At 48.0% G+C, this 16664-nt stretch overlaps 2 protein-coding genes across 7 annotated transcripts in view; both read left to right on the top strand.

The window, feature by feature from the left end:
- The first annotated feature begins 7127 nt into the window (after nt 1–7127).
- Nucleotides 7128–11471, top strand: DNAJC5G (DnaJ heat shock protein family (Hsp40) member C5 gamma). The gene is made up of 5 exons (XM_069072288.1): nt 7128–7659; nt 7954–8167; nt 8309–8477; nt 9561–9656; nt 11149–11471. The coding sequence occupies exons 1-4, from the start codon at nt 7547–7549 to the stop codon at nt 9626–9628; spliced, it is 564 nt and encodes a 187-aa protein (XP_068928389.1). The 5' UTR covers nt 7128–7546; the 3' UTR covers nt 9629–9656; nt 11149–11471.
- A 711-nt stretch (nt 11472–12182) lies between these two features.
- Nucleotides 12183–16664, top strand: part of TRIM54 (tripartite motif containing 54) — a 42147-nt gene continuing 37665 nt past the window's right edge. For 5 of the 6 annotated variants that reach the window (XM_069072064.1, XM_069072069.1, XM_069072068.1 and 2 more), the window contains exon 1: nt 12183–12765. In XM_069072064.1, the coding sequence (XP_068928165.1) occupies nt 12598–12765 (168 nt within the window). In that variant the 5' untranslated portion in view covers nt 12183–12597. The remainder of the gene's footprint in view (nt 12766–16664) is intronic. The other variant, XM_069072067.1, reaches the window with a different exon arrangement.

Below are 16664 nucleotides of genomic sequence, written 5' to 3' on the forward strand. Positions count from 1 at the left end.
CCCTACTTGCTCCAAAGTCCTGGTGGCCCTGCCTGCCACAAGACCCCAGTGCTCACCCTTTTAGAGCTCGTCCATCCCAGATGGACGTACCAGTGCTTACTTGAAGTATCCTTTCTTGTACCAAGGGCTGTACCCTGAGACCCTGTCCTCCCCAAAGGCTGTGCCTGCTCCAGAGTCTGTCCCCAGGAACCACGCCCAGGTTACCTTTTCCTTCCACAGAGCTAAGCCTCAGTGCCCTTGCCTATGTTATGATCCACCCCTAATATCCCTCCCTGCTGCAGAGGCCCTGTCTGTCTCAGAGTCTACCCCCAGTTCCCAACTCTAGAGCCCCTACCTACCCCAGAGCCTGGCCCAGTGACCTTGCCTTCCCTAGTCACCCTGCCTGCCCCAAGGATCACCTCCAGTGAACTTAACTCCAGTGCCCCTGCCCAACCCAGGACCCACTCCCAATACTCACCTTCTGATCTCATGCCTTCCCCAGTGCCAACTCCCAGAGTGGCTGGCTGCCCCAGACCCCAACCTCCTTGTCCCTGACTCCCCTAGTATTCACCTCCAATCCCCACCTTTGAGTCCCTGCCTTTCTGAGGGCTCACCCCCAGTGCTCCAGCTTGCCCCCAGAGCCCCTTTCTTCCTAAGTGCCGCTGCCTGCTTTGTAGCCTGACCCCAGAACCTATGCCTTCCCCAACATCTCTTTCTCAGAACGTTTGCCTGCTCCAGTGCCCACCCTGGTGCCCCTGACTGCTTCAGGAACAGAGACTCTTCCTTCTCCAGAGCAGCCCTGCCCAGTGCCAGCCTCCAGAGTACCTGCCCATCTGAGAGACTGATCCTAGTGGGTGACTTCCAGTGCCCATGTGTGTCCCAGAGCCCTTGCCCTTCCCAGTGCCTGCCCCCAGAGCCTCTGCCTTCCTAGTGACCAGCCCCCAGAGCTGGGACACAGTGCCCCTTCCCACCCTAGATTCCAGCCCCAGTGGTCTTGTCTGCTGCATAAGCCCTGTCTGCCCCAGAGCCTAGGCCTAGTACCCTAATTCCTCAGAGTTTATGCCCACCCCAGAGCTGGTCCCAGGAACCACCTGAAAGAATGCCTGCTCCTGAAACCACTTACAGGGACTTCCTTCCCAGGGGCCCTCCCTGCCCAAGGGTCTGCCCTCAGTACCCATGTACAGAGCCTGTTTAAATTACCTACTCTGCCCCAGAACCCACCCCTAGAGCTCCTGCTCTTCTCAGGGCCCCTTCCTGTTCCAGAAACCCTGCCTACCTCAGAGACTGCCCTCACAGCCCCTACCCACCCCAGAGCCTGTTTCCAGTGCCCATTCCAAGTACTTTTGCTCACTTTACACCCTCTGCCCTCCTCAGTGCCTATCCCAGAGCCTCTGCCCTCAGTGCCCCACCTGTCTCAGATCCTAGCTACAGTGCCCTTGCCTGCTCCAGAGCCTACTCCTAATACCCCCAGATCCCAGGCCTCCCAGTGCCAACCCCTAGAGTGCCTACCTACCCTAGAGCCTGCCCTCATTGCCCATAATCCTCCCGTTCTCACCCCCTAACCTCAGAGCCTCTGCCTGCCCCAGAGCCTGATCCCCTTGCACCTTCCTACCCCAGGGTCTGACCCTAATGCATATCTTTAGCAGCCCCTGACTCTGGTGCCCCCTACCTGCCCTAGGGCCCACACTCATTGCTCAACCCCAGAGGCCCTGGTCCAGTGTCCTTGTCTTCTCCAAAGTCCCTGCCCTTCTAGTGCCAACCCCCAGAATCCCTGAATGTTCCAGAGCTCGCCCCCAAAGTCCATCGCCTGCCTGCCCCAAAGTCCATCGCCAGTACCAATCTTTCTCACCTTTGAGCCTGGTTTCAGTGCCCACCCTCAGAACCCCTTCCCACCACAGAGCTTAGTTCAGGGGTCTACTACCAGTACCTACCTCCAAAACCCCTGCCCTCCTCAGTGCCCCAGTCTGCTTTAAGGACCATCACAAATACCCATCTTCTGAGCCACTGCCTAGAGGAGACTCCTAGTACCCCTGCCAACTTCAGAGCTAGCCAGTCCCAGTGCCTCTGCCTCTCCCAGGGCCTGCCCCCAGAACTCTTTCCTGTCCTAAGATTTTCACCTAGTGCCCACTACAGAGCACTAACCACTGCTTTCACTGCTTACCACCCCAGAGAGGTGCCTGAAGAAAACCTGCCTGCCATGGATACTGCCCCCAGTGACCAACTAAAGAGTCCACCACTCACATCAGAGCCTAGTCCCAGTGACCACCCCTAGTGTTACTATCCATAATAGAGTCATTGCCCTCTCTAGTCCCAACCTCCACAACCTGATCTTAGTAACCACCCTCCAATGCTTGCATGCACCAAAGCCAGGACCTAGTGCCCCTGTCTGCCACAAAGATCTAGTATGTCTCAGAGCCTACCCTTAGAGTCTAACCCCAGTGCTCACCACCAGAACCCCTGATCATCCCAGAATCTGGTTCCACTTAGATCTTCCCACCTCAGAGTCTGGTCCATGAGCCTACCCCCAGTACCTATCCCCAGTGCCCCTGTCTGCCTTAGAGGCCAGGCCCTGCCTGCTTCAGGGCCTGCCACAAGTGTCCATCCTCAGAGGCCCTTTCTGTCCCAGAATCTCATAGCAGTGCCCTTTCCAGCACTCCTGGCCTCACCAGTGCCTATCTCAGAGCCCTTGCCTGTGGCAGTACTTTCCTCTAGTGCCTTTCCCACCTCAGAGCCTGGTTCCAGTGCTTGCCCTCCATTGCCCCTGTCCTCTCCAGGGTCTCTATTCTTCTTAGTACCCACAGACAGACCCCTTTCCCATCTTAGAATCAGGCCCCAGTACCCCTCCCTGGCCAAGGGTTTGCCCCCAGTACCCACCCCCCAGAGACCCTGCTCTCCCCAGTGCTACCTTCTTGCCCCAGAACCTAACTCCTGTGGCACTGCCAGAACCCATTCCCTGAATTTCTGTTCATACCAGAACCTAGTCTCAGTCCACTCCCACCCCAGAATTTCTGCCTATCCCAGAGCTCACCCCTAGTATCACCCCAAAGCCTTGTCCCAGTGATCACCCCTCTCTCTGAGCTCCTGACTTCTTCAGTTCCCTTGCCAGCCCCAGAGTCCCACTTCCAGTGATCCTGCCTGTCCCAGAAGCCTTGGTCATCCCCCAGTGCTCACCTTCAGAGCCCCTGCATACCCCAGACCTCAGCCCTGGTACCTCTGCCTGTCCCAGGTGCCCACACCAGAGCCTGATCCTAGTGACCACCTTAAAGCCTCTTCCCTTCCCAGTATCAGCCCCTAGAGCCCCTGCCTGCCCCTAGTTCATACCCTCAGAGCCTGATCTCAGTGACCTGCCTCAGTGCTTGCCTGCCCCACAGCTGGGGCCCAATGCCCTTGCCAACTGTAAGGTTTGCCCACAGTGCCTCTGCTTGCCACAGAGGTCCAGTGTATCCCAGGGCCCATAACTAGTACCCCTGCATGCCCAGGGATTGACCCTAGTGTATACCTCCAGAGGCTTTGCCTCTTCTAGAATCTGACCTGATTGTCCCTCATTGTCCCAGGACCAGTCCCCAGTGCCTATCCTAAAACCTCTGCCCACATGAGGACTTGATTCCAGTGCCCACACCCCATAGTCTCTTTCTAACCCAGAGCCTTGTCCAAAAATAGAACCCCAGTAACCATACCAAGAATCTCTGTTCTCCCCAATGCCCCTGCCTACCTCAAAGCCCCTGCCTTCCCCACAGCCTGCCACAAGTACCCAGTCTCAGAGCCATTGCCTGAGCTAGAGATGACTTCTAGTGCCTATTCCTAGTGCCTTTATCTACCCCAACCACTGCCCTACCCATTGTACATCCCCAGAATCCCTAGAGCCCCAGCTCTTGGTCTTATAATCACCCCCAGATCCCCTGCCTACTTCTAAAGCCACTATCCACCTATGAACCTGCCCCCTGTGCCCCTATATATGCTAAGGACTGATTGCAGTGCACACTTCCAGAACCCACGATTGCCCTAGAGCATGATCTAAGTACCCATACATGTCCCAGGGTACAACCCCAGTGCCCACTCCCAGAACTCCTGCCCACTTCCAAGCCTGATTCCAGGGCTCACCCCCAGAGACTTCTCTGCCCATTCTGGTCCCAGAATTTGCTTCTAGTGCCTTTGTCCCCTGCAGTGACCTGCCCTCCCCAGTGCTCACCTCAGATATCCTGCATTCCTCAGTGTCCCCCAGTGCTTCTGCCTATCCCAGTGCCTATTTCCTAGTGCTCACCACCAAGAGCGTAGTCTCAGTGCCCACCACCAGGGCCTTTGCTCACTCCAGAGCTCTTGCACTGCTTAGGACCCACCCCTAGTACCCGACTGCCTGAGAGTCCTGCCTGCATGGGAGCCCATCCCTAGTGTTCACCCCTAGAATCTTTGCCCACACACTCCCCAAAGCCCCTATCTTCTCCACTTTCCATGATGGCTCCAGGAGTCTTTCCTGTTTGAGAGCCCACTGCCGTCAAAGTCTACCCTCAGCACCCACACCCACAATTTGTCCTTGTTTGTACCAGACCCCTTCCCATCCCTACTTTCCTGAGTCATCCACTGTTGCCCAACCCCAAAGCACACATCCTCCCCTGACCACTTGTCTGCCCCAGGGCTTATCTCTGGTACCTGTCCCCAGACTCTGTCTGTTCCAGAGCCTAATCCCAGTGGGCCACTCCCCAAATGCTTGCCTACCCCAGAGTTGGGACCTAGTGCCCCTGCTTGCCCCAGGATCCATCTCACAATACCCTTGTCTGCTGCAGAGACCACTGTAGTACCCACCCCAGCTCCCATCTTTACCCCAGAGTCAGCTATAGCTCATCCCCTGACTACCTATCCCTAGAATCACTGCCTACCCCAAGCCTGGTTTCAGTGATTACCACTGCCCCTCCCCAGATCATCTACCTTATCCAGTCCCCTTGCCTGCCCAAGGGGCCACCCCCAGTGCCTATGCAAGCACCAAGGCCTGACCCCAACACTCAACTCCAGGGGCCCTGTCAGTCTCAGAGCCTACTCCCAGTGCCCACCCCAAAGTCTGATCCCAATGTCTACCTCCTCCAGATCACCTACATTCCCCAGTTCCACTTCCTTCCTCAGAGTCGTCCTCTAGTGCCCTCCCCAGAACCTCTGCCCACCTCAGAGCTAGATCTCAAGGCCTTGGCCTCCCCAGTGCTCCTGCCTGCTCCAGTGCCCATCCCCTCTTCCCACCCCCATAGAGCCCCTGCCTTTCCACAGCCCTTCCAAGTGAGTGACCCTGCCTGCTCAAGGGCTATCTTCAAGTGCCCAGCCTCAGAGCCCAAGTCCCATCCCCCTGCCAGGCTCACCTCCAGTGCCCACCCCCAGAACTTCTGTCCCCACAAATGCCCATCCAGAGCCCCTGCCCCCCATGGTCTACTCCCCCTGTGCCCACCTCCACAACTCTTGCCCAACCCAGAGCTTAGTCATAGTACTGAATACCAGAGCACTTGCCCATACCAGAGTTCTTACACTCCCCAGTTCTTATCTCCAGTGTCTCTGCCTTTCCCAAAGCCAAAGCTAATGCTCCTATTTGCCCCAGGGTCCTCTGCCAGTGCCCCTGACTGTCTCAGAGGCCTTGTCTGCCCTAGTGCTCACTCCCTGCCAATTTCAAAGCTTTGTCCCAGTGACTACCCCTAGAATGTTTGCGCATCCTAGGGTCCACCCCTAGTGCTCATTTCCAGAGCCTCTGCTCACTCCAGTATCTGGCCTGATTGGCTGCCTTCAATGTCCTTCCAGAGCCTCCAGCTTCTCTGCTGATTACCCCCAGAGCACTTACCCTGGAGCAAGACTCCAATGCCTCTTCCTATCCAAAGACCCACCCCCACTGCCTATTTCCCTGACCCTCTGCCTTCCCCAGTGTCCCTACCTGCCTCAGTGTCAATTGCTGCCCAGGGACCCATTCCCACCTTAGAGCCTGGTCCCAGTAAATACTCCCAGAGCACTTGTCTACCCTATAGGCTCTACCTGCATAAGGCTCTGCCTCCAGTGCCCCTGCCTCTCTTGTTCTCAGTGCCTCTTCTTCCCCTGCCTAACCCAACCACCCTGATTCATTCACCTCCTGCTTGATTTGGGCAGCCCTGACCCTTCCCTCCCCTCCAACCCTCATCCAGATAACTTGGCATCCTGACCTTTGGTCCCCTGTCTGGCCTGAGTAGTCCAGCCCCAAGGCAGACCCTGGTCTCCTTGCTTCTCAGCTCTGATCTCTGTCCCTTGTAACTGTGACTCAGATGCCTTGCTTCCCAGTCCCTATTCCTGCTCTCCTCTACCTATCTAAAGCCATCTACCCACTCCAAGATCCCAGTTCCTCTTTCATCCCATCTCCTGTATAAATCTCTAACACTGATCCAATGGAACTCAGACCTTACTTCCACTCTTTCCAATGCAAACCTAAAGTGACCCTTCCTACTTCACTGTCCCATATCTTGACTCAAGCAGCCTGCCAGATCCATTCTTTTCTCCAAGTCATTCCCCCATAGCCTCAATCCCCTTTACCCCCATCTCAGATTTTTTTTCACACTGACCCAAGGTGTCTTCCTCCCCCCTCCTCCATCTGCCCTCAGCCCCTATCTCCATTCCCTTCTGCAACGTGCATGGCTTTCCCTAGCCTACATTTCTCCTGCCTCTGAGTACGTACTATCTCTAGTGCTGAGTACTAATATACTAGCTCTCCTAAGCCAAGTCCCAGCCCTTATCTCCAAACTTTGTTCCATACTGACTCAAGGTGTCTCCAGTTTATGCTTCCTTCCATCCCACTCCAAGGTAACCCCACACCTCCTTTTTAGTTCTTTTCTCCAACATTGACTCGAGGCTTCCTGCCTTCTCTCTACTTCCTCAGCTTATTCTCTCCAAAACTTGTGGCTCCCTTCTAGCCCTAGAACTATTCTCTTCCTACCTTTGACAAATCTTGCTTTTATTCTAACTTCAGTAACTTCCCCTTTGTCCTCTGCTGCCTGCTGTGACTCCTAAAACTGAGTTGCCACGGCATCCTAGGTGGGAGCTCCTCAGGACAGAAGGGGATGCCCAGGATGAACCACTGAGGGTGAATTGGGGTGAGCAATACCCTTTGACCTCAGACACTTGGAAACACGGCTTATTATCCCGATGAGCTTTTGGGTAGCTTAGGGTTTGGATCTGAATTGTATTTCCAGGGTAATCAGAGATCTTCCCTATTTCTAATCTAATTCATTCAAATATGGCTAGTTCCACTGTTCAAGACCAGTAGTGTGGGTGATAAAGTGCCAGAGGCTTTATCCTGGTGTACTAGGAATTCCAGACAAACAAAATGTTTGGATAAGACCCTGCATCTTGGTCCATTTCATAGCAGTTTACCCCTTCCTGCACTTCCTTGAGTTCCCTAGTGGCAAGAGATCTATGTAGCATCAGGTCCTTTTTAAAGGTATGGTCTGCTGTACGCACTGGAGAACATGATTCTCTATGCCTGCTGGATATGCGGGCAAGTTTTGTTTCCCCCATGGCTTCAACTCTTATGTAAAATTCTTACATCTACTTCCTTGCTCAATGGACCCAGAGAATGGCAGAGGCGCCTCAGGAAAGGTATAAGGTGTCCAAAGCTGGAGCCACGCTCTATGAAGTGCTGGAGCTGCGTAAGGGAGCAAAACCTGAGGAGATCAGGAAAGCCTACAGGTCTGAACTTAATCCCTTCCCCCCATCAAGCCTTAGACCATAAACCCCACCCGACACCCCTCCCCCCCATCTTCAGATTACCTGATCCTCCCATCGAGACTAGACTGACCTTGTCAGTGTCAAGAAAGGAAAAGGGCTTTTCCTGCTTTTTTTATCCTTGTTACTGCATCTCCAAATGTCTAGATTTCTCCCATGCTGTCTCTGCCCCATGTAATCCATCCATCTTCCTTTCCCCTCTCCAATTTGTGCTTGTTGCTCCCCTTTGTGATCTCCCTCCTGGGCAATGACTGGTAGGAAATTGGCACTGAAGTACCATCCAGACAAGAATCCAGGAGACCCTAACGCGGCAGAGCGGTTCAAAGAGATCAATGCAGCCCATGCGATACTTGCTGATCCTGATCAGCGCCAGATCTACAATATGTATGGTACCATGGGCCTATATATGGCTCAACGATATGGCTCAGACACTGCCAAAATCTATCTCATTGTGACCAAGTGGTGGTTCAAGGTATGCATTCCTTCCAAGTCACCCCACTGTTTGGGCAACAGAGAAGCCCTATTGCTGTCAGTGTTAGGGAATTTGGGGGTGGGGGAGCATAGACAACACTAGAGAAGCTATTAGACTTAAGTCATTCTCCCCAATCTGCAGTGCCTGGTCCTTTTGTGTACACTTCTTTCTTGTTGTTGCTGCTGCTGCTGCTGCTGCTGCTTTTGCTGTGGGATGAACTTACCACAAGAATATGAGTATTCTAAGTGTAAAAGTGATCTACAAACACAACATCCAGACACAGATATGCAGAAGCAACCTCCAAGAACAGGTGAGGCCAAAGGAAAGCAGCCAAGGTGAGATCTGGGCCAAGAGTGAAGGTAGGAAGGTCTGGAATGAGAGGGATCTCTCTCTACTGGGGTCCTGTAGAGCTGGGAGAGTGAGGTCTGGGACTGGATCAGATTGAAGGGTAATCAGGGTATGGAACCTGCTGCTTTCTCAAGGTGCATATAATTTGAGTGAATGAAAAATTAAGTGCTTACTGTATGCCAAGCACTGGAGAGACAATAAAAATCGAGTCTCTGCCTTCAAGGAGCTTCTATTCTAATACACAATACATACAAAGAAGTGACCTGGGGAAGGAACTTTGGTTTGGGGAGTCAAGGACTTGTTGAGTTGATCTATAGAACACTTGATTGACATACCCTTTCCGAAAGCAAGATTGATTTGTTGATTTGATTGTTGAGTCTTAGACTTGGAAAAGGGGAGCGGAGGTGGAAGTAATGTCACTAACTCATATAGTGAGATGGTCTAGATGAACAGCTGAATAGGAGGAGGCACAGTCTGGTCTGGGACTGCCTAGATTTATCCTTTATTGATCATTTGAGTATGACCCTTATCCTCTCTGGGGTCTTTGTTGAGTAGAGAGATGAGCCTTATGATATACCTTATGATATTTGCTCAAAAGATAACCAGGTTTTATTTTTCAAATTAAATGTTTGTTGATTGATTTGATTGATCAATTTAATCTAAAAATGGTCTTAAATTTCTGTCTCATCGCCATCTAGTGGTGATCAGGAATAACTTCAGAACAATGGTATTAAGTACTAGATTAAGACAGGAATTGTAGCTCATTTAAAGAAATGTTTGTATTCCAAATTCTATAGCTAGAACTGAAGACGGTTTCTCCAATCTGAAACAAAAAATGGATGAAGATGAAAAGGCACAAGATTCAGGAACTAAAAATCAATAGTATTCAAGGAGAAGAGAAGAAAAAGGGCTGAGGAAAATAATTAGTAAAAAAAAGTATATAACTTTATTGTATCTTGATTACAAGTAAGTAATAAAGGGTTTTTTCTGTATACTTACTTTAGAGGTTTCATCTTAATATGGTACTTGCTTCTTCTGTCTCCAGGTGCTGACCCTGTGAATGTGTCTTCTGCTGCCCAGTCTACTGTACACACTGAAGAAGGGGACCTCTAACCCCAGCCCTGATCTTAACCCTGCTCCTGTAAGCACCATAGGCATTGATAAACTCTGGCCCTTTCCCTATGAGAACTCTTTCCCTGACCTTCACAGTGTCACCAAATATGGATAGAATATAGTAAACCCCAATACTCTCTAAGCTCCAACCCTAACTTTCCTAACCTGGCCCCAAACCTGAATACACCCAGGAGCAGCACTATATATCTCATGCCATCTCAGCCTTGCAAAATCTCAGACTGACAGGGCTGCCCTCTCCCCAAAAGAACTGTCTCTTGTTCTCATGTACCTTATTGGTAACGAGGGGTGGTTTTGTCCCTCAGTGGTCTGGGATAATGTCTCCCTCAGAGGCAGCTGGTGGTACCTCTGAAAGAGCACTGGGTTAGAGTCATGGAGACCTGAATTCAAATCTGATCTCAAACATTTACTAGCTGTGTAACCCTGGACAAATCATATAACCTCTGCTTACCTTAGTTCCTCAACTGTACAACGGGAGTAATAACAGCACCTACTTCATAGGGTGGTTGTGATTTTTATAATATATATATACATACATATAAATCCACTTAGCACAGTGCCTAGCACATAGTAGGCACTATATAAATGTTTATTTTCCTTCTTCCCCATCCCACTCCCTTCAGGGCAGCAGCCACCATGCAGGGTAAATCCTGTATTTGGACTTGCTGCATTGACTGATCCTTCTCTCCATTCCTTTGGATCAGGAATCCCATGGCTAGGCTGAGTCCTAAACTTCCCTACCTGGGGTGGGCTCCATCTACCCTTGCCTTCTAGTACCTACAGTATCTGAACCACCTTATTCCACTGTGACTCAACTCTCAGGAGTGAGGAGGAAGGAAGGGGAAAGGGTTACCACACTTTCTCAAATACTCTAGAGTTTCTTTCTACCAGTACCCATTAGCCTTATCCACATGGTGTTCTTGGGACATAGTCTTTCTTCTTCCCTAAGGTTCTTATTCCCAAGACAGAGGTGTTAATTGCATCCCAGAAGAAAAGGTGCTTCTCACAAAATGTTCTCCTTATTAAGTCTTCTGTGACATCTATTTCATTTGCTTTCCTCAAACATTTTACCAATGTATTTGGTAAATTTTTGAAATATAAATAAATTTTGAAATATAAATATATTTACCAAATATAACCTCCCCTTAACTCAGTGAAGGAATCAAGCACTGTTTTAGGGCAGGAAGGCCTGAGAGGTTGAATATACTTCAATGAATAAAGGAACTTTATGCACTCTCTGGTGTGTGGGTTGGGGACAGAGAAGATAGTCTGGAAATAGTTTGTGGAGAAGGAGATGAGGACCAGAGTTCTACTTTACCAGGGCTGACAGTTTAACGACGAATTTGGTGGTATTTGGCATGAGTTTCAAAGAGCTTCAAGGTTATGCCTTTTCTTAGTGGGTAAAGTTCTTTTCCTTAAGACCTTTGACCCCTGTGCCCAAAATGGGTTACAAGTACCTAAATTTCCTTTATACTCACCTCAGCTCTTAACTTTCCCCCCAGATATGGAAACTTTACTATAGCTGACAATCTGTTCATGGGACTATACTTTCTCTACTGCCTACTTCCATTTACTATCCTTGACCATATGATCCCTGCTAGTGCCAGTGCTGAGCCCAACACATGGATGGAAGAGAGCAATTTTTTTATCCTCAATGAGAGAAATCCTTTTAGAGATTATGCCAAAGAGAAGAGAAACCTGCTCTGTGGATCTATCCAGTCTTAAAAATGCACTCTAGTAAATAAATGTCAAGCCTTAATTGGGACTTTATAATCAGACACTAAAGTCTGTTTGAAAGTTGTATTCTTTATGACTATGCCAGCAGAACCCAAACTCTGCCAAGCTAGAAAGCTTTGAGTATAGGCTGGTGATATAAATTCTCTATATGTCTGAGGTTTATCACAAGCTTGGTCACAACCAGGTGATTCAGTTTTTTGGTCACAGCAATTCTTGAACATCCTGTTCAGAGCAGTTGTGATCTCCACCTGTAGAATGAGTTCCACATTGATGAAATAACTTGTCCTTGAATCTAGGTGCCAAATTTCAGGCTGACTTAGGCAGAGTCCTGGGGGACAAAAGGGACACAGACCATCTTTTGCCATGAATTTGATATGATGTGGATAGAGAAAGGAGGTCCATGATTATTGTGGCAGGTCCAAGATATACCTAAATTTCCATTGTTCTTGTCAGGATTCTCTAGCTCTTGGGCCCTCCTAGCTGCTAAGCCTTGGCTGGATGCCTTTGCTGGGATTATTTGTAGGGTCATAGTCTCTGTGTCTATGATAAGGCCCAAGCTGGAGCATGACTGAGCAAGAACCAACGGGAGCCCTTTTAGAACTGGAGTGTGAGAGATTGAGGTATTCCTATCTCTCTTTCTGGCTCAGGTTTGCCCCCTATTCCCACAAAGGCTCTATCTAGCCCTTAGTCTATGTGACTCAGGGTCACTTGTTTGGTGACAGCTGTGGCTCGCCTTACACAAGCTAAATCGGGAATTGGAATGTGAGAGATTACGTCACTGAAATGCCCCTAGTCTCCCCCATTCCCAAGTTAAAATTAGTCTCCTGCTTGAGGATTAAGGAACAAACAACAGTGCCTAAGTTGTGATCGAGTCAGCCATTTGGGGAACAGGAGATAAGACTATCCCAGGACTGAGGAGAGAGCCATCGGAGGCGTGAGGGCAAGACAAAGCTTTCTTCCTCTGCCTGGGCTCTCAGAGTAGAAAAGTAAAGTTTGAGAAACGAGAGAAAATCAATTGGCTACCTAGGGGTCACGAGGTGGATTGATTAAGGGACAGAACAGGGAGACAAACAACTTTTAGAAAAATCTAGACAGGCTGTAGCAAAAAAAAAAAAAAAGCGGGGGGCAACAGCTGAAGACAGACTCCCACAGCTGAGAGAATAAGCCAGGGTTGGAAAAAAGACCAAGGAGGGGTGGGCACGACCACGGAGGGGATGAACTTCGCAGTGGGTTTCAAGCCGCTGCTGGGGGATGCACACAGCATGGATAACCTGGAGAAGCAATTGATCTGCCCGATCTGTCTGGAGATGTTCTCCAAGCCGGTGGTGATCCTGCCCTGCCAGCACAACCTGTGCCGCAAGTGCGCCAACGACGTCTTCCAGGTGGGCTCAGAGTCTGGGGGTGTGTGACCATGCTACCAAAGCTGGGGTTTGAAAACTGATCCACAAGTGCCACTTACTGGGTTACACTGCTTCAGGTGGATAGAAGCTTTAGGAAAGAGTTGAGATGCGTGAGGGTGGGCAGAGTGCTGCTTGTGGCTGAACATAACAGAAAAGGACCTAGGGGTCTCAGCAGATCACCGGTCAGAAGAATGTTTTTGTTCTTTGCTTTTGGGAGGGGGGAAGGCAGGGCAACTGGGGTTAAGTGACTTGCTCAAGGTCACACGGCTAGTCAATGTTAAGCGTCTGAGGTTGGATTCGAACTTAGGTCCTCCTGATTCCAGGGCTGGTGCTCTATTCACTGCACCACCTAGTTGCCCCAGGTCACAAGAATGTTGACGGTGCAGAGTCTACTTGTTATGTAATGGTGCTTAGTAGAGTGCCATGCACAAATAGTCAAAATATCAGACAAGACAAATGCCAGATTGGTGGGTTGGATGTTACTATGGTTAAGTGGATTTAAAATTGGTTGAATGACCAACCCCCCAAAGTAGTCCTTTAATAAATACATATAGTCAAGCAAAACAAATATCCATATTGGCCCTGTCCAAGGAAAAAAATAGTCTCAATATGCATTCTGAATAAGTAGTTTCAAATTAAGAGTCTTCTGGAATCATGATCAGTCATTGTGTTTATCAGGAAATGAAAAGTTGTTTGTCTTTACAATCTTTGTTATTGAACCAATTGTTCTGGTTCTGCTCACTTTACTCTGAAGCCACATACAGTTTATACAATTTTTCCCAGATTTCTCTGAAAACATCCTCTTCATCATTTCTTATAGCACAAATTCCATCACATTCTTACATCATAACTTGTTTAGTCATTTCTCAATTGGTGGACACTCCATCACTTTCCAATTCTTTGCCACTGCAAAAAGATCTGCTGTTAATATTTCTGTACAAACTTGGCTAATGTTTGTTTTACTTAAGACTACTCTCTCCATTCATTTATCCTCCTTTTCATTCTCCCCTCCCTCAGTCTCTCCTTTCCTTCTTGTTTTCCTGTTAAGTGAAATGCATACCCAGTGAAATCCGTACCCAGCTGTGTGTATGCATTTTTCCCTCCTCTGATCAGTTCAAAAAAGAGTGAGGGTCAAGTGTCACCTGCTCCTCCCACCCCTTCCTCCTTGTTTGGATAGATGTCTACTTGTGTACCCTGATGATGTGAGATTTTCTCCATCCTTTCTCTCCTTTCCCTTCCTTTTACTGACCTCCCCCATTTTGTTCTTTTAAGATAATCAAGCCCCAGGATTTCTGTCTAATTAGATGCCCTCTCAGACCACCAATAATAATAGGGTACTGAGGATGCATTTGTATCATTTTCATAATGTAACTAGGCCATCCTTGTCCCTTATGATTGCTTGTTCATGTTTATCTTATCTTTTTGTACTTCTCTTGACTCATGTATTTGTACTTCGTTTCTATACAGCTCTTGTTTTTTCATCAGGAATGAATGCTTGGAAGTCTTCCCTCATTAAATGTTCTTCTCCTCCCCCCACCCCTTGCAGGATTATACTAAATTTCACTGAGTAAGTTATTCTTGGTAAATCCACTTGGCAAGTAAATTATAATTACATCCTTTTCTTCCCTGGAATACTCTATTTCCAAGCTCTCTACTCCTTTATAGAGGTATCTGCTAAATCTTTTGTGATCCTAACTATGGCTCCTTGGTATCTGAATTGTTTCTTTCTGGTTGGTTTAAGTACTTTTTCTTTGACTTGAAAGCTCTGGATTTTGGCTATAATGTTCCTAAGGGTTTTCATGTAGGGATTTCTTTTAGGAAGTGGCCTTTGTATTTTTTTATGTCCATTTTGCCCTCTGCTTCTAAGAGATCAGGGCAGTTTTCTTTTGAGATTTCTTGAAGTATATCTTGGATCTTTTGTTTGGTCATGACTTTTAGGTATGATTCATAAATTCTCTCTTCTTGATATGTTTTCCAAATGAATTGTTTTTGTGTTGAGATATCTTTCTATTTCCTTCTCTTTTCTTAGTCTTCTGACTTTGTTTTTAATACTTCACATTGTCTTATAGGGTCATTCTCTTCTATTTGATCCAGTCTAATTTTCAAGAATTTTGCTGCTTGAGCAAGGTTTTGTAACTCTTGTTCCAAGTTGTTAATTCCTTTTCCAGTTCTTTCTTCCATAGCTCTCATTTCTCTTCCAATTTTTCTTTAGTATTGTCATTTCATTTAAAAAAAAAAAAACATTTGAAACTTAAAAAAACTCTTGCTTTACTTCTTCCAGAAACTCTAGTTGAATTTGTGCCCAAGCTGTGTTTTACATTGAATCTTTGCTAAGACATGTTTTGAAATTGTTCTCTTCTGAGCATGTCTTGAGTGTCATTATCACCACAATAACTATTTATGATGAGATTCCTTTTTGTCTGCTCATTCTTCTAGCCTACTTCCTGACGTTAGACTTTATGTTAGGGGTGGCTAGGTGGTGCAGTGAATAGAGCACCAGCCCTGGAGTCAGGAGGACCTGAACTCAAATCTGACCTCAGGGCGGCCAGGTAGCACAGCAAATAAGAGCACCGGCCCCATAGTCGGGATAACCTGGGATGGAATCCGGGCTCAGACACTTAGCACCCACCCAGAAACACCTGGTTGTGTAACCTTGAGCAAGTTACTTAACCCCAATTGCTTTTTAAAAAAAATCTGACCTCAGACATAACACTAGCCGTGTGACCTTGGGCAAGTCACTTAACCCCAATTGCCCCGTCTTCCCCCCTCCAAAGGGCCAGAAAAAAAAATAGATGTTACGTTAGGGTTAGATTCTGCACTCTTTTGGAGGAAATGCTTGAGCTGACTTTGAATCCTCTAGATTCTTGCTATTGCTTTCTGTATTGAGTTTTATGTTATTTCAGGATCTCAAGGTCAGTAGAGGCTAGGTATCTGCAAGCTTTTGGTGGTCCCCAAATCATCTGATGTAGGGCAAATCTGTTCTCTGCCTTCCTAGTCTGAGCTCTGCAAATTCCTGATCTGGTTTTGGGTCTGAGCAACTCGTGGGCTTGCCCCAGTTTTAATTTCACTATACTGCTGTTGGTTTCAACTACTATTAGCCAACTGGAAAATTCTTCTGGTACAGAGGGACAGAACTACAAGCTCCTTTGGTGATTCCTCTGCAGGCTTCAGATGGGACTGGAGACTGGAACAGAGACCCTTCTCTTCCCCTGGGGCCAGAGTCACACAGCTGCTACTTGCTCAGTATATCATCTCAATCCCACAACCACTCCTCACCCTGGAATACCACTCCTAGTGCAGGTCCCCTTCATGGTTAATCTTAGATCTGTGATCCAGAACTAGGTAATGGGCAAAAAGTTGCCATTTCACAGCTGTTTTTGTACTCTGCACAATTTGAGGTCCATTTACTGGAGTTAGGATTTCTTCTTGCTCTGGTGCACAGTCTTTCCTTGCACTGGAATGCTTTATCCAGGATAGATCCCCATGCCCACTATCTCTAGATCTTTTTGTCTGCCTCCCTATATTGACCTGGGCTTAAAAACTTTTTTTTTAATTTAAAGATAAGGATTCAGCCTGGTTGCTTTTCTACATCTATTTGCAGGTGTGGTGACAGAGATCGAGATTGTCTATAATTCTTCCTGCTATTCTGCCATTTTAGCTCCACCCTAAGTAACTTATATTCCTTTTTTTTAATTCAATTTTATTTTATTTTCAGTTCTGAATTCTCTCCCTCTGCCCCTCCCTCACCCATTGATAAGGCAAGAAAAACAAAACCCATTATAAATATGTATAATCATGCAAAGCAATTTCCTGAATTAGCCATGTGAAAGAAAAAAGGAAGGAAGGAAGGAAGGAAGGAAGGAAGGAAGGAAGGAAGGAAG

This window comes from Petaurus breviceps, unplaced genomic scaffold, assembly GCF_028583685.1.
Source record: "Petaurus breviceps papuanus isolate PSGF00001 unplaced genomic scaffold, PetGlider_PUasm1.0 90845, whole genome shotgun sequence".
NCBI classification, from domain to species: domain Eukaryota; kingdom Metazoa; phylum Chordata; class Mammalia; order Diprotodontia; family Petauridae; genus Petaurus; species Petaurus breviceps.